Source organism: Tasmannia lanceolata, unplaced genomic scaffold (assembly GCF_043159265.1).
Source record: "Tasmannia lanceolata isolate RefF3 unplaced genomic scaffold, GAP_Taslan_0.1 ptg000012l, whole genome shotgun sequence".
In the NCBI taxonomy this organism is placed as follows: Eukaryota; Viridiplantae; Streptophyta; class Magnoliopsida; order Canellales; family Winteraceae; genus Tasmannia; species Tasmannia lanceolata.
In genome coordinates, this window is record NW_027518689.1 from 374,483 (window position 1) to 392,932 (window position 18,450).

The 18,450-nt window shown below is 36.9% G+C and overlaps 2 protein-coding genes across 2 annotated transcripts in view; both read left to right on the plus strand.

Annotated features, from left to right (window-relative positions):
• The first annotated feature begins 654 nt into the window (after nucleotides 1-654).
• On the plus strand, nucleotides 655-9,097 carry LOC143887502 (putative aldehyde oxidase 4). The gene is made up of 6 exons (XM_077391572.1): nucleotides 655-979; nucleotides 2,861-4,693; nucleotides 5,747-6,006; nucleotides 6,404-6,613; nucleotides 7,822-8,040; nucleotides 8,483-9,097. The coding sequence occupies exons 1-6, from the start codon at nucleotides 841-843 to the stop codon at nucleotides 8,531-8,533; spliced, it is 2,712 nt and encodes a 903-aa protein (XP_077247687.1). The 5' UTR covers nucleotides 655-840; the 3' UTR covers nucleotides 8,534-9,097.
• Nucleotides 9,098-17,396: 8,299 nt separating this feature from the next.
• Nucleotides 17,397-18,450, plus strand: part of LOC143887505 (indole-3-acetaldehyde oxidase-like) — a 32,438-nt gene continuing 31,384 nt past the window's right edge. The window contains exon 1 of the mRNA XM_077391574.1: nucleotides 17,397-17,711. Coding sequence (XP_077247689.1) covers nucleotides 17,573-17,711 — 139 coding nt within the window. The 5' untranslated portion in view covers nucleotides 17,397-17,572. The remainder of the gene's footprint in view (nucleotides 17,712-18,450) is intronic.

The window sequence follows — 18,450 nt, forward strand, 5'->3', positions numbered from 1 at the left end:
AACGTAGGCCTTTGGATGCTCTAGTGAGAAGAAGTGACTCGTGCCAAGTTGATGGAGTAAAAAGAAGTAGGAGCAGACTGAAAACATCTTAGGTAGAAACAGTGAGGAAAGACTTGATGGCTAGGAACATGACCTTAGATAGGAGAGAATGTAAGAAAATGATCCATGCAGACAAACCCAACTAGTGTCGGGATTAGACTTAGTGAATTTGTGTCGGTCAGATTCTTTCACCTTCTTCGTGATTAGCCGACCCAACTAGTTTGGGACAAAGGCTAGCTGAGCTGAGCTGATCTGAGTTGAGTTGTGTTGAGTTGAGGCGAGGGAGATAATTTTTTTGCCCCCTTAAGGATATTGAGCCCTCCTTTTAACGTGAATTGTGGGCCGATGACGCTTTTTGGCATCAAAAGGAAGTGGGGCGCATTATCCTACAGTGGGCGAAAAAATCATCAGCCTAATTTTCTTATTATTTATAAAAAGAGAAATGATATATTCACCCCCTTTTTTTCCTTGTACTTAAATAGTTAAATACACTTAGAGGGTGGGGCCCAGGGAAGAAAATGTGGAAGAATATAACATCACTTTCCCACATAAAAACAGGCCTCGATATGACTCTCTGTCTGCATAAGAGACGGCATTCACGTTTCACTCTTGCACTGACGCACTGTACAATATAAAATTAACAGATTCCAACACTTTCTTTTGTCCTTTCCTGAGGAAGTGGGCACTGCGCACTCTTTGAGACCATGCATTCGATTTGCTTGGCTAAACTAAAGTGTTCTGTACATGTTTTTGTTTTATTTATCAATAACAATCCATTTTATTCTCATGTGATTATCAGTTATGGAAGAAGATCAGAAACTCCTTTTTGCTGTTAATGGAGAGAGATATGAGTTGTACAGTGTTGACCCTTCTATTACTCTGTTGGAGTTTCTCAGAAGTGAAACACAGTACAAAGGAGTGAAGCTTGGTTGTGGAGAAGGTATTTATCTTTCTTTCTTTTTCACTTACTATATCAAGTTTTTTTTTATGGGTTATTTTGGATTTTAGTTTTTTGTATACTGTCGTGGGTTATTGTGATTTTTTTTTCCTGAATTTCATGGTTGGATTTTGCAATTTTGATGTGTTTGGGCTTGTGGGGTTGTTAGGGAGAAAGGGTTTGTTTTAAATCTAGGCTTGTTATGGATGCAAGGTGTGTGAGATGAGTTGTTATGGATTTTGCTTGTTTAATGGTCTCTTGTGTAGTTTGTGGATTTATCTGAATTTGATTTGATGGGTATGGTAGGTTTTTAGGAATAAGCTTTCTGAAACTGTATGTCTTTGGCTAAATAAGTAGGGTTTTTCAAAAAAGAAAAAAGAAAAAAGTAGGGTTTTCAAATTGGTTGTTTTGGATTTTGATTATTTTCATGTTACAAACAGTAGTTTCCCTTTCACTTATGTTTATAATTGACCTGAATTGGGGCAGAGTCTATATACATTTTGATTGCTTTTATTATTATTATTTTTTTAATATGGGGGCGTTTGATGTAATATGGTCCCTATTGATATTGTTTTCTAGAAGAAGTTTCTCTCACTGTTCTATTGGTTGGGTTGGAACTATTTTTGTTTTGATCTTTTGGCTACGCTCCTTTTCTTTTCGACGTAAAAATGGATGTAAAATTTGTTTTATGTTCATTTTTACAACATAAAACAAATTTACGTCCATTTTTACATCGAAAGAAATGGAGCCTTTATGTAATTTAAATAAGTTATGGAGACTATTTTAGCATTGGCCGAAAGAAAAATGGAGTCAGCTTTCCTTCATTCTTAGGGCAATTTTGATGTGTTTGGAATGGTGGGGTTGTTAGGAAGGAAGGGTTTGTTTTAAATCTAAGTTTGTTATGGAGGCAAGGTCTGTTAGATGGGCTGTTCTGGATTTTGCTTGTTTAATGGTCTCTTGTCTGATTTATGGATTTATCTGAATTTGATTTGATGGGTATGGTTGGTTTTGAGTAATAGGCTTTCTGCAACTGTATGTATTTGGGCTAAACCAGTAGGATTTTCAAATGGTTTGTTTTGGATTTTGATTGGTTTCTTGTTACCCTTTCACTTATGTTTATAATTGATCTGAATTGGGGCCGAGTCTTTATATTTTGATTGTGTGTAGCTACACTTTTCTCTCTCTCTCTCTCTCTCTCTCTCTCTATATATATATATATATATATATATATATATGGGTGCTTTTGATTTAATATGGTCCCTACTGATATTTTTTTCTAGAAGAAGGTTCTCTCACTGTTATATTGGTTGGGTTGAGACTATTTTGTTTTGATATTTTGGTTTGGGTAATTTAAACAAGTTATGGAGTACTATTGTTTATGAAAGAATTTTGAGTGGGATTTTGGTAGGGTTTATGTTCAAGGAGCATGGTGGTGTGCTATGTTAATTATTTGACTGGTGTGATTTTGTTAACTTGTTTTCTGAATTTTTCTTCGAATGTTTGTCTCGGAATGGCCTTTGAAGTAATGATGGTGTCTCTAATAATATTGTTCTCACCATCTGCTTTTATAAGAAGGTGTGATTTTATTGATCCTTCTATATTGTTTGGCCCTGGGTTTAAAATTTCTGCATTTTCACTAAATTTTTATTTATCAAAGATGACAGTCGTTTAACACTTTGGTGTAGTTTATGCTGAAGGGGTTGGTGTGTATGGCCTCTGATTAGTTGATATTTTCGTCCTTGCAATATATAGTTTCTGAGAGATAGCAACAGAGTAAATGTCTAATAGGTAGTTTCTGAGAGATAGCAATAGAGTAAATGTCTAATAGGTTCTGAATATTATGATTTTGCATTTGAAATTTCAGCATTAGTTTTTCTGTTGCAGGTGGTTGCGGAGCTTGTGTAGTTCTTCTGTCAAAGTATGATCCTATAAATGATCAAATTGAAGAGTTTACAGTGAGCTCATGCCTAACTCTTCTTTGTAGTATACATGGCTGCTCTATTACAACAACCGAAGGCCTTGGAAACAGTAAAGATGGGTTCCATCCAATTCACCAGAGGTTTTCAGGTTTCCATGCTTCTCAGTGTGGTTTTTGTACTCCTGGCTTTTGCATGTCTCTTTTTTCAGCTCTTGTTAATGCTGAGAAAACCCAAAGGCCCAATCCCCCTGCCGGGTTTTCCAAGCTTAAAGTCTCTGAAGGTGAGAAAGCTATTTCAGGCAATTTGTGTCGGTGCACCGGTTATCGACCCATTGTTGATGTGTGCAAAAGTTTTGCATCAGATGTTGATATGGAGGATTTAGGACTCAATTCATTTTGGAGAAAGGGCGAGAAAGCAGATATAAATATAGATAAATTTCCCTTTTATAGTCCCAATGGGGTCTGTACATTCCCTGACTTTTTGATAAATGAACTCAAATCACCCAAGCAATGCTTTTCCAACCTGTATATGAAGAATTCAGATAATGTTAGGATTTCCAAGTTGGGTCTCACTTTCAATTCTAATAGTGTAAGTATACGTTCTCGAGAGCGTCACTGGTACAGTCCCATTACTATTGAGGAGCTTCAAAAGCTATTTAAGTACAAAAAAACTGAAGAAGAAAACAGGATAAAATTAATTGTTGGTAATACAGGTGCTGGTATTTATAAGGAACTAGACCACTACGACACATACATTGACATAAGTCATATTCCCGAACTTTCAGTAATTAGAAGAGATAGCTCGGGCATTGAAATTGGAGCTGCAGTGACAATTTCTAAGTCTATCAAAGCTTTGAGGGGAGAAAAAGGTCTGGTATTCACGAAAATTGCTGACCATATGAGTCAGGTTGCATCAGAATTTGTCCGAAATACTGCAAGTTTGGGAGGCAATTTAATAATGGCACAACGCAATCCATTTCCCTCAGATATTGCCACTATTCTTCTTGCTGCTGGTTCATCTGTTAATATCCATACTGGTTCAGAAATAGTAATGCTTACTCTGGAGCAGTTCTTGGAGAGGCCTCCCTGCAATTCTAAAACATTACTCTTAAGCATTCGAATCCCAAGCTGGGATCGGTTAAGAAACTTTTCATCCGAATTTAATGGTTCTATCGATAACAATCCCATAAACGGAACCATATTACTGTTTGAGACCTACAGAGCTGCGCCACGTCCCCTTGGAAATGCAGTATCTTATCTCAATGCTGGGATCTTAGCTTGGGTTTCTACCAATAGAAAATCAGAAGATTCTGTTTTGGAAAGTCTACAATTGGCTTTTGGCGCCTATGGGACTGAACATGCAATTAGGGCAAGGTCAGTTGAGGAATTTTTAGCCGGGAAACCTATTACTGTAGCTGTTCTGCTTGAGGCAATCACAATGCTTCGAGCAATCATAATACCAAAAGAAGGAACTTTAAGTCCGGCCTACAGATCAAGTTTGGCAGTTGGGTTTTTCTTTGACTTTCTTCGCCCATTTGTTAAAGGCTTGACGGATACTGAAAAACATTTGCAGATATCCGATGTTGTTGCAAGTGCTAAAACTCCCAATGGCGGACTCAATAGATCTATTAATGGCGTGGCAGATATGTTTCCCGAAAATGGTAATTGTTATGTTCAACATGACAATTTGGCGAGACTGGGTCCGATCCTATCTGCAAAACAAGTGGTGGAAGTGAGCACGGAGTATTATCCAGTTGGCGAGCCTATTAAGAAAGCAGGAGCAGAACTTCAAGCTTCTGGTAGGTTTTGAGAGGCCTATTAGGAAAATTACTTTAGTTTCTGTTGCTTTGTTTTATTTATATTATTTGTATACTATTTATTCTGTTTCTTTCTTTTGTTTATACTTTATACTGTTTTTTTAGCTGTAGTTTATTTATCTTAATATGGTTAGAATGCTCTGTCAGTATGTCACATGCTTTCATGGACTGCCACTTATTTAATATTATAAGTTTCAATCCTATCAGGTAATCATCCAAAGTCGTAGCAAGTTAGTATGTTGGGTTTTTCATGCGCTTCTTTCTGACCTCTCGTCCACTTCTAACAATTACATGCGTCCTTTTCTAATTTACATAGACAATATGCTACACACTTTTTGGCTTGTTGGGTTTTTTCGTGGTGTCTTTGCGATACCTCATTCATTTCTAACAAATTCATGCGTCCTTGTCAAAATTACATAGTTGATATGCAACTAAGTTTGGTTCCAACGTGTCATATAAAGCATCATTTCATACGAGGAATCAAAATTTGTGGAAGTTTATGGAAAGTCCATGGAAATCTTGTAAAAATAATGTAAATGCACGAAAGTCTATGGAAAAGATGAAGATTTAAGATGAACTTCAGGAAATGGTAGAACAATTGCAAATACAAACTTAGAAACCATCACATCAGCAAGACAACCATCCATAATGGTTTAACAAGATCGAGCACCAAGTGACATGTGCTGTCCTGCATGTTTGGAACAATAAGGTTCATTCGAAACATAGATATATTACATGTTCTGAAAGATGATGACTATCCATGTGGGTGCATGCAAATATGTGTCTATCTACTCTTTAAGTTCATACCATGTTCATTTTTAAGAACTTGTTGTTGTGCAGCTATCTCCTCTTTAAGCTCATACATGTTCTTAATTGAATCATTCAGTTTTACCTTTGAATTTGTTTAATTGCAATTGTACCCATTAGCAAATATAAGTCTCTATCTAATACTTTACAAGAGTTTGCTCAAAGAAAAAAATGCATGCCCAGAGAATTCAAAGCAAAATTTGATTTGATTTTGATAAAATCATGTAGGTGAAGCAGTATTTGTGGACGACATTCCTTCTCCCAAGGACTGTCTACATGGAGCATTCATTTGCAGCACAAGGCCTTTAGCTCGTGTAAAAGGTATTGAATTCAAAACTTCATTAGCATCTCAAAGAATTGTTACCCTCATTTCTGCTAAAGACATTCCAAGAGGAGGGGAGAACATTGGATCTCAAAGCATATTTGGTACCGAACCTCTATTTGCCGATGATCTTGCACAGTTCGCAGGTCAACCTCTTGGTTTCGTGGTAATTCAATCTTTCTTCTCCCAATTTCTTTACTTTTAATGCTAGTTCGCAAATTACATATGATATGGGTTTTGTTTTTTGGTGATCTTGGACAAATTTGTAATGCGTAAGTAGGACTTTTCTTCTATGCTACAAATATCATTTTCGGGAATTTCTCAGCAAGGGAAATATATATATATATATATATAAAATTTAAGAAAAAAATATATAAAATGAAAATATTGCGATATTTTTAAAATCTCGGCTCTCGGGATTATTTCGGGATTTTGTCATTTTATCAAAATGTCGCGATAAAAATGCAATATTTTGAAAATTATTTGTGACGTAGCTTTTCTTTTTGTTGTCTGTATTTTTTTTTTCATTATCATAATTGCAATTAATGTAGTGTCTCTTTCAGATTGCAGAAACACAGAGATATGCCAACATGGTTGCTAATCTTGCAACAGTTGATTACGACACAGAAAATCTTGAACCACCCATTCTAACAGTAGAAGAGGCAGTTGAAAGGTCCAGTTTTTTTGAGGTCCCTTCTTTCCTTAGCCCTAAACATGTTGGGGATCTCTCAGAAGGAATGGCAGAAGCTGATCACAAGATTCTCTCAGCCGAGGTACTTCTCATAAACTATTGTTTCTCTTCACTACCATTGTTTGATACATTTTAAATTTTAAGTCATTTTTTAAAATAAAACATAATTACCTGCTGTCATTAAAAAAAACATAATTCCCTACATGCCACCATGGTTTGAAATTTCGGTTTCGGCATAAATTTCAGACCTAGACGAAACCGAAATTTCAGCTGAAATCCTGAAATTTCGGCTGAAATTTGGTAAAGATGGGAAATGTCTTTTTTTTGGGCCGAAATTTAGGTAATTTCGGCTGAAATTTTGTGAAGGAATAAAAAATTACTATTTTGTTTAAAATTTCACCGAAATTTCGACCAAAATTTTGTACGTTTCAGAAATTTCGGATTTCGGTGTCGGTGTTGACCGAAATTTCAGTCCGAAATTTCAAACCATGCATACCACCACTAAAAAACGTGCATAATACCTACACAATCATATATAATAAAGATGGATGTAATTGTGTTTGTTCTATTTCTACAATCTAAGGCTTCTCGGTCACTTTATCAAATTCATGCTCGTATAATATTTATAAGTAATATTTTTAGTAAGAAAATCAAGATAATTTTGTTTTGCATACTTTTGGAAGATGGAAAACAAGATTCAAGAATCAAGCCATTAATTGTAAAAGAAATGGAAGTTATATAACCTTTTACTAACACTGTCATTCTACAAGCACAATTTACGTAGAGAAACCATAAAAGAATAGAGGGTTGTAAATTTAAAGAACAATGTTGATTTCCTATAAAATAAGAAGTTGTCTATTTTTCTGAATTTTTTTTAGGAACAGAGAAATAGGTACAGTTATAATTTTATTGGAAGCAGATGTAATGACCAGAAGAACCTTAAATGTTAACTACAGTTTGAGAACTTAAAATTTGACTCCAACTCAATGAAGATCTAAGTATGCACTGAACTCAAACTCAGTCATGTACACAATCAAGTTTTCTGACTTAAAATTTCATGTTGTATTTTTGACTTACAACATTTTTGAGTTGTTACCCGAGTCTTGTGAATAAGCAATCAAGTTTCGTCCTGTTTTTCTAAAGAACAGTCCTCCCCTTAACTCTAGTTAAAAAAATCTAATCAAGTCCACATGTCGAGTTTACATTTTCCCCAGAATTATTAATTGAACATGTATTTACTTGTATAAAAACATGTTACTGGAGGCCTACTAATGTTGTAATTTTTATCAGATTAAACTTGGGTCTCAATACTATTTCTATATGGAGACGCAGACAGCAATGGCCATACCGGATGAAGATAATTGCATGGTAGTTTACAGTTCGACTCAATGTCCTGCGAGCGCACAAAGGGTAATTGCAAAATGCCTTGGTATTCCTGACCACAATGTTCGTGTCATTACAAGAAGGGTTGGAGGAGGATTTGGAGGAAAGGCTTTAAGGTCATTGCCTGTGAGTATTTAAGTTGTATCATTTACATTAGCCATGATGTATTGAAGAACTACATGTTTTGAGGAAAATTACTCCTTTTTCTTCACAAAGACAAACCCCTATTATTTGTTTTTTCAAAATTATTCTTTATGTCTTGAGGATTCATGTCAATAAACATGATTTTCCATAAGTGATAGAAGAGGATATTGCATGAGTTTTTGCTAAATGACCTGGAATTTTTAGCGTTTTATAATTAACCCAACACAGAATGCCTTTATCCTTTGGAAATGAGTTAATGACATTGTATTTTCCAGAAACATAGAAATTCTTTTGACTATTTATTTACATAAATCTAGATGTTATTTGCCAAATTGCTCTTCTTGATTTAGTAGCTGGGACATTAGAAAATAGAAAAATTCCCTGATATTCTTAGAAGACACTAAAATGTCATGATTTGTTTCAGAAAATCGTAACCACCTTGTTCTGTATCAAACCATGTTCAAAAGCTTATTGATGAGCTAAGTCAGCTTGGTTTTGCTGGGCTACGAGAACAATCAAATCTTGATGAAAAGTCGATGAAGATGATGATCAATAGGGCGGGCCAGTGCATGAGGCTCCCGCCATTGCGGGGTCTGGGGAGGGCCAGATGTACTCAGAAAGATAATGATCAATACAGATAATTTTATATGAAATCGGCATTTCGCTGATTTCTTCAATTCAAATTCAAAAACTGAAAGACTGATCTTCCACTTGAACACGAGTTTGTCACCATTGGTATGAATAAGACAAGGTGCCCATCTTCATTGTTTCCGTACTTAGAAAATTATTAGTCTTTTCTGCAAAATGTAAAGAATATCCTGATTTAACAGCATTGTGGACAAGTACTTGATTTTATTTTTCCATAATTTCTTCCCCACCTGATTGGATGCTTCATACAAGCAGTTTAGGGGCCAAAAACCAGTTGAATCCCATTGTAGTAGCATTCTCAATATATATGAAGTGGTCTCATTTAATTTATGAACCATGGCTTGCATAACCTCACTATCATATCAGATTTTGTGATACCAATCGTACCTGTGCTCTTTTTACTATTAAACCTTGTTTGGAAAGCTACTGTAAGTTTTTCTTAATGAGATGTTTAATACTCTTCTAGTAACATTCAAATTCGTGATTTATTTGATAAAAAAGATTCTATAGATTTCAATTGCTTGTGAAGTGGTCTCGTTTACGTTGCCCGTCAAAGTCTACAACTACGTATGGGCTTGATGTCCCGGTCCCATCTTTTGGGAGGAGATCACGTGCGTCAGCCACTTCTACTATCAGTTTCCTTACAGTTGCCATTTTGGGAGCTTTGCTATAATGCTACGATCAGAAAAGACTTTGGGTTATACATTACATGGGTTGTTTAGAAAGAGAAGGGAGTGGAGTTAGGAAGAGATGATTTGAAGAGGGAGAGAGATTGAGAGAAGAGGAAAGGAGAGTACAGAGAAGATTGTTTAAATTGTAGAGGAGAGACTATGATTTAAAGATGGGGTATTTTGCAAAAGAAGTCTTCTACTTTATATTAGTTACAAAAATAGTCTTCTAGTTTGAGAATTTACAAATAGAGCATCACTTTAAGTGAATTTTCAAATCACATCATTCCATCCATTTGTGACTAAAATGCCCTCATGTAGTTTTGTTTTCACTCATAAAAAGTCAAAAATGTCCTTATATGTGAAAAGACGATAATAACATTGTGTACTCAACTCAACTAAGCCTTTGTCCCAAACTAGTTGGGGTTGGCTAATGGACCCTTTAGAAAATTTCATGAAGAAGGTGAAAGGATCTACTTGGCTCAAAATGACTAAGTCTACTCTTAATACTAGTTGGGTTCATCTACATGTATCATTTTCTTTCATTTTATCCTATCCAAGAATATGTTCTTTGTTATGTTCCTAACCCTCAAGTCTTTCCTCACTATTTCGAAACAACTGTCATGTTCGGTCATATTTATTACATCCTCGTCCCGCCTCCTTACATTACTAAAGTTGCAATTCATATATTCTATTTTAGTCTTACTTAGTCTGAAACCTTTGGATTCCAAAGTAGTTCTCCTTAACTCCAACTTAGCATTTACTCCTGCTTTGGTTTCATCAATTAAAATCCAAAATACCCGTGACACTCAGTGATGCATTTCGAATCAAGGGTGTGAGAATATCATTTCTATATCAAAAAGGATATGGTTACTAACTCCGATAGTAGATAGTAAGACCGATGGGAGAAATCAACCATCAGAAAAAGCTATGTGTTTTTTTATGAGTTTCCTATAACAAGTGACAATTGTGTGCAACAATTGATTTGTTAAGTTTCCTCCTAAGTGGTAAAACTGATTTCCCTAGCAGTAGTCTTTCTATGTAAACTAGCGTTCTTGGCCCATGCTACTCATGGGTGTAAAAAAATGGGCCCCACCCTATCAAAACACAAGGTGTAAAATGATGGCCCCATCCTATACATGAGCTTGGTTGGAGATCGTGGGACCTGATCCATCCACCATAACCTGAGGTAAAATGGTGTGCCCCATCTTATGCGCGAGTTTGAATTTAATTGGTGGGACCCACACGATCAAAACATATCATTGGATATCATGGGAATTTTGGTCTTCTTAAAAGTAATTTTCGTCTTTTCACATATATGGACCTTAGTTTTGGTCTTCTTATCAGTGAAAAAAAATCTCACATGGGTATTTTTGTCACAAATTGATGGTAACAATTGATTTGAAAAATTCACTCAAATGTGGTGAAAATTTATAAATTGTCAAACTAGAAGACTATTTTTTGCAAACAAAGCAAAGTGGAGAACTGAGAGAGAGAGAGAGAGAGAGAGAGAGAGAGAGAGAGAGAGAGATTTATGGGAACAGGATGAGGAGTAGTGGTGTTATTTTAGTTGTAAAGAGGAAGGAAAAGATCATAGAGATTCGTAACTTGATGTGCAAGCAGGCTTTAGCTGCACCTCCTTCTCTCTTTTTGCATAAAGATTCCTAATCTCTACTCCCTCCTCAATCCCTCATTTGTAAAAGTAAAGAGCCCATCTCCTCAAATCAAATTTAAATATTGCAAAGTACTGCAATATTTCCACCTTTTTCTCACCGACCCTGTTTTCTTATCAAACTTCTTTTTTAAAGAAGAAAGAAGAAAGAACAAGAAGAAAATTGACAGCTTCCACTCACCCTCAGGCTACACCCCTTCATCTCACCTGAATGGCACGTGACCTGGCTAATGTAAAGCACGTGCAGCCACGTGTCACTAGTGCACCATCTACGTGTTACGACCATCACAGTACGAGTTTTCTTAGGTGATTGATTTTAGAAATGATCCAATGAGAGAATGCCATGAGTTATGCTTGACGATTAATTAAACCCCGTTGTCATCTGTTGGAGGAATACAAATGTGATTTTGCCAACTAATTAGCAAGGGAAATGATATCTCCACTACCGTTTTTGATGATCGCACTCCTCACTCTATTAAGGCCACAGCCTAAATAGGTTGTGCCCCAAAAATCATTTCTATAGGTTGATCCTAACCCTCCCATCTATAGAGGGATAGGATCAACCTATGGAAATGATAGGTTGATCCTAACCCCAAAAACCATTTCTATAGGTTGATCCTTCTATGGATCGCCTAAAAATCATTTCTATAGGTTGATCCTTCTATAGATAGAAGGGTTAGGATCAGCCTATGGAAATGATACCCTCTATAGATCGGAGGGTTAGGATCAACCTATGGAAATGATTTTTGGGGCACAACCTACTTAGGCTGTGGCCCATCTAATGGATGGTTTGGATCATCCTATGGTGCAGTCCATACCGTACTTTTTAATAAAGTGAGGACTAGTAGGGCTGCAAACAAGCTGAGCCGAACATTGGGGTGTTCATGTTCAGCTCACTTAGTTTGAGGCTCGGCTCGTGTTAGTGATGAGCTTTTTTATTTGGGCTCATGTTCGGCTCGCTAAAATTCAACAAAGCTCGAGCTCGGCTCGGCTCGTTTAGTAAAAAAAACAAGCCCGAGCCGAGGCAGGCTCGCGCTTGGTTGCGTTTGGGGTTCAGCTCGTTTAGTAAACACATCAAATAAATACCATTAAGTAACATATATATATATATATATATATATATATATATATATATATAGAGAGAGAGAGAGAGAGAGAGAGAGAGAAGTGTTTCTGCGCACGTGCACAGGGAGCTCCTTGTGCACAAGTGGCTTAAAAAGCCACCGATTGGTCGCTTTTTGTGGACCCCGCAGAGGTGGACCTGCCATACGAACCAATCAGTGGCTTTTTAACCCACTTGTGCCTCCCTGCGCACGTGCGCAGAAACACTTTCCTCATATATATATATATATATATATATATATATATATATATATATATATATATATATATATATATATATATCTGTGTGTGTGTGTGTCTGTGTGTGTGTCGGGGTGGGGGGGTTCGGGGGTGTGTAGTAATATAACGAACATAATCTGAGCTTTAAAGCTTGGCTCGGCTTTATGAACCTAGCCTTAAAAGTTCACGAGCTTGTCCAAGCCGAACTAGACAAAGCTCGAGTTTGGCTCGTTTATTTGACGAGCCTAATTTTTAGGCTCGGGTTCAGCTCGTTTAGTAAACGAACGAGCCCAAGCCGAGCTTTCAATGAGCCGAACCCAAACATGTTCGTAATCCGGCTCGGTTCATTTGCAGCCCTAATGACGAGTGTGATCATGAAAATATGGTTGTGGTGATATCATTTCCCTTTATCAATGTGAAGCCCTGTTTCTTTCTACATAAAATGGGCTTAAAACAAATCACGTTTTGTATTTTTAAGTGGAATATGGGCTTAAAAATTGTTTTAAGCATTAAAGTTGCATTATGCTAAATTTTAAGTAGAAAAATAGGTGTTAAATCACATTACATCAAAGAACAGAGGAAAAGAAGTAGATCGAGTGTAAATTAATCTGTTCTTAAGTTCACCAGGAGTGTAGCAAATTTAGAACCTGCAGATGGAATGGGCTTGGAAGGTCCCATTAGGTGTTTAAGGAGTGTCCTTACTTTATTCCCTTTTACTATCGAGTTTGGGATTTATGAAGTCACACATTGATTATTTTTAATATTGTATTGAATTTAATTAATTATATTATTTATCTAATCTCATATCTCAAAGCTCATAGTTTTCAAATATTCTTAGAAATTAAATTCATAAAAAAATTAGGATTACCTACAAGTAGTCCAAGTGTCATGCCTCTTCATCCTTACCTTTCCAACTCTCATTCTCAGATTAAGTTCCATGAAAGTTCTTGAGATGATGGCTGTGCTGTTGTGAATTTAGTGATCACTAAAGTATCTTATATACTTATGGGGAGATCTCCAAGGACTCCAAGAATCTAGTTATATGGTTCCAATTGAATACTTAAATCTGTCTCACAATCTCATTCCCATAAATTTGTGCCCAAAAATTATTTGATTTATGAAATAATATTATTGAATTTCTATCTATCAAAATTAATGTCAGTTAGGAATTAATAACGCAGCAGAATAACGATGCAAAGATAAACGAAAGATTCACACAGAACACACAGATTTACGTGGTTCACCCAACCAGTTTGGTATGGGCTACGTCCACGGCAGAGCAACAAGCCAACGATTCCACTATTCTGAAGAAAAGATTATAAACACTCACGCCTCTCCGTAACGTCTCCTGATATCACATCCCTTTTATATGGCATTCAGAAACGCGTTACAATAAATAAAAAATCCTAATTCATGAAAGTACAAAACTACCCCCAGTATAAAAATACCTTAAAAAATTCGGGTCGGGGGCAGGGGGGCTCTCGCCCCTCCTGCAACCCCCCGGCCAACTCAGCGGCGAGCGTGACCGCCACAGTCAAGGTAAAGTGTACAGTACTTCCCAGATTAGACTGAGATCAGGCTTCACCAATAACAATGTCCATCAACACAATGTCCAAGTTTAAAAATTACATGTAAACCCTTTTCTGCATAATTAATAGTTTATCTCTCCGCTGGACAAAAATTCCATACAGCCTTTTTGACCCATGGCCTACGAATTCTGTACACAGTTCCATTAGTTACTTGAACTCTCGAAATTCTTTTAAAAATTTTATTTTCAAAATAACATATTTACCACATAAATTTTGTTTGGTAAAATAATTGTAGAATACTTTTATATCAAGCTTCACTAGTACCAGATTTGTTAAGGACAAGATATATGGAAAAATTATCTTGATTATTTTATCTTATTAGCCTGTTGGATTCTTTGTTGATCATCCACATATCACACATTCTGTGTGTGGGACGCAACAAACCAGTAAATTGTCTTCCATTAGATATCATCGTTTGGTAATGGAAAACTCACACGAAAAAAATATGTAGAATGATGAGGGCTTTTCAGGTCTAGGGATTAACTGTATTCTACAGATAGAATCATCAGAGTCATAAGATAATGATAAATCCACCAGGTGTTCCACAATCAATGATCATGTTCAATGTATAAATTTATTTTATACACTTACATATCTACTTAGAGTCTCCACCTTATTCACAACTAAAGTCACTATCTCTTTGATTCTGAGAGTAACATAACATGTGTCGATTGTACCAGAATGACATGCCCATTCCTTATCCTCATTTGTGAATAGTTTTAGGTCCACCTGAAATTAGAACATAATATCTCCTCCCTTTGATTTCTTAATCTGATGCATTATGATCAGCCAATGTTACATCAGGAACCTTTATGCCAATATTATATGTGACATAACAATCATGATGAGGAAAAGATTCAATCCAAAAATAAGAATGTACAGAGTCAGAACTGAAATTAGCTTCTTAGAGCATACAACACTAACATGAGGTAGGAGGCTGAGTGCGCCCTTCCAGCTTACCTTTCTCTATTAGGGTATTGCTCATGTGGCTGAGATTTTTTTATAACAACACCAACCCAGGTTGGTAGGCATGTGGTGTTCCAATTGATCGGGTGAAGGCCTTCCTCATTTTGCTTGTGCTTCTAAGAAAATTGTGTTGGATTCTCTTTTATTGGTCGATGTTGGTTGAACCCTAGTTTGGCCTAGTCTGCTTCAGTGAAGTTCCATTGTGTCTTGTCATAGGCTCTTTACAAAGTTTATCTTCTTTTTTTTTTGATTGGTTTCCAAAGTTTATTTTGCTACAAGTTGATCCAACCTTAGATTTGGAAATGATAACTAGTTTTCCGGCCACAGTGTAAAATGAAGGGCCCCGCCCTAATGCATATGTTTGGGTAAAGATGGTGACGCACCCACCTCATCAATACAATCAGGGCTAAAATGGTGGACTCAGGTTTGGTTAGAGATGGGGGACCCCTCCCATGAAGGAAGGCCATGTCCTTACATACAAAAACATAAAGTTTTCCCCAAAATGATGTCAACACTCCTTTGTTTTGATAAAGGGAAGTTTGGATACATGGGTTTTTTTAATCCAGGATTTTACAAGCTAAAGCCCATATTTTTCAATCATGAAAATGCACAACCAAGGTTTTAGCTTATAAAATCCAGCTTTTTACTAGTAAAATCCAGGATTTTACAATACATAGGTCGTAAAATCATTGTATCCAAATTTTGTGAATTATAATTACTAGAGATCATTCCCGATCCCTCACAAAACAAATGGGATTTTGCACAAATGGCCTTTATATCATCTATTTGTAACTGCCCCAACAGACTTTGCAGGCCACCCCCATTTAGCTCCCTCATTCAAAGGAGTTTTATCTAGGGGCATTCAAAATTGAGTTCCACCAAAGCGAATGATTTAGGCAAATGTTATGTTCAACGTTGACAATCCCATCATTTGTGTGTAAGGGTGTCAATTTTGGCTCGGGCTCGGAGGCTCGCTCGAGCTCGGCTCGAATCCTTAACGAGCCGAGCCGAGCCAGCTCGTTAAGCTTAACGAGCCGAGCCGAGCCAGCTCGTTAAGCTTAACGAGCCGAGCCGAGCCAGCTCGTTAAGCTTAACGAGCCGAGCCCGAGTTAGGCCAGACCGGCTCGTTAAAGCTCGTTAAGAATTTAATATATTTAAATATATATATTATATATTAATATATACATTAAAAGGGTTGTCCATGGAGTGAGGGGGGGGGGGCAAAATATGTCACTTCATTTTTGGAACCCCATTTGTTACTAGGACCACCCCCCATAGTGTAAAAAAAGTAGTCAAATTACACTAGTAGGGCTGTCCAGGGAAGATGTGGGGGTGTGAACATAATATAAACCAAGCTCAGTAAGGCTTGCGAGCCGCTCGTGAGCCTGGCCCAGCCTGACCTAGCCGAGCTAAGCCGAGCCTGGTTCGAGCCCGAGCCAAGCCTCACTTGTGAGCTTAACGAGCTGAGCCGAGCCTGGCCAAGCTCGGCTCGGCTCGTTTACACCCCTATTTGTGTGGCATCCTCCCTAATGGCCCCACCTTGCCTCCATCCTTCAATTAGGTCCTACATCCCCAAACTTAGGCTCGCCAAAAATATATTATACTGATAATAATAACGTTGACAAGAATGTGCATAAGATGAGTGTAGCGGTGATGCGAATGCTTAGATGGATGTGCGGCCACACACGTTTAGATAGAATTAAAAATGAAGACATCCGTAAAACGTGGGGGTGGTACTAATTGATGAGAAGATGAGAGAGTGCTCCGCTTAAGATAGTTTAGGCATATCCAACGTAGGCCTTTGGATGCTCTAGTGAGAAGAAGTGACTCGTGCCAAGTTGATGGAGTAAAAAGAAGTAGGAGCAGACTGAAAACATCTTAGGTAGAAACAGTGAGGAAAGACTTGATGGCTAGGAGCATGACCTTAGATAGGAGAGAATGGAAGAAAATGATCCATGCAGACAAACCCAACTAGTGTTGGGATTAGACTTAGTGAATTTGTGTTAGTCAGATTCTTTCACCTTCTTCGTGATTAGCCGACCCAACTAGTTTGGGACAAAGGCTAGCTGAGCTGAGCTGATCTGAGTTGAGTTGTGTTGAGTTGAGGCGAGGGAGATAATTTTTTTGCCCCCTTAAGGATATTGAGCCCTCCTTTTAACGTGAATTGTGGGCCGATGACGCTTTTTGGCATCAAAAGGAAGTGGGGCGCATTATCCTACAGTGGGCGAAAAAATCATCAGCCTAATTTTCTTATTATTTATAAAAAGAGAAATGATATATTCACCCCCTTTTTTTCCTTGTACTTAAATAGTTAAATACACTTAGAGGGTGGGGCCCAGGGAAGAAAATGTGGAAGAATATAACATCACTTTCCCACATAAAAACAAGCCTCGATATGACTCTCTGTCTGCATAAGAGACGGCATTCACGTTTCACTCTTGCACTGACGCACTGTACAATATAAAATTAACAGATTCCAACACTTTCTTTTGTCCTTTCCTGAGGAAGTGGGCACTGCGCACTCTTTGAGACCATGCATTCGATTTGCTTGGCTAAACTAAAGTGTTCTGTACATGTTTTTGTTTTATTTATCAATAACAATCCATTTTATTCTCATGTGATTATCAGTTATGGAAGAAGATCAGAAACTCCTTTTTGCTGTTAATGGAGAGAGATATGAGTTGTACAGTGTTGACCCTTCTATTACTCTGTTGGAGTTTCTCAGAAGTGAAACACAGTACAAAGGAGTGAAGCTTGGTTGTGGAGAAGGTATTTATCTTTCTTTCTTTTTCACTTACTATATCAAGTTTTTTTTTATGGGTTATTTTGGATTTTAGTTTTTTGTATACTGTTGTGGGTTATTGTGATTTTTTTTTCCTGAATTTCATGGTTGGATTTTGCATTTTGATGTGTTTGGGCTTGTGGGGTTGTTAGGGAGAAAGGGTTTGTTTTAAATCTAGGCTTGTTATGGATGCAAGGTGTGTGAGATGAGTTGTTATGGATTTTGCTTGTTTAATGGTCTCTTGTGTAGTTTGTGGATTTATCTGAATTTGATTTGATGGGTATGGTAGGTTTTTAGGAATAAGCTTTCTGAAACTGTATGTCTTTGGCTAAATAAGTAGGGTTTTTCAAAAAAAAAAAAAGAAAAAAGTAGGGTTTTCAAATTGGTTGTTTTGGATTTTGATTATTTTCATGTTACAAACAGTAGTTTCCCTTTCACTTATGTTTATAATTGACCTGAATTGGGGCAGAGTCTATATACATTTTGATTGCTTTTATTATTATTATTTTTTTAATATGGGGGCGTTTGATGTAATATGGTCCCTATTGATATTGTTTTCTAGAAGAAGTTTCTCTCACTGTTCTATTGGTTGGGTTGGAACTATTTTTGTTTTGATCTTTTAGCTAGGCTCCTTTTCTTTTCGACGTAAAAATGGATGTAAAATTTGTTTTATGTTCATTTTTACAACATAAAACAAATTTACGTCCATTTTTACATCGAAAGAAA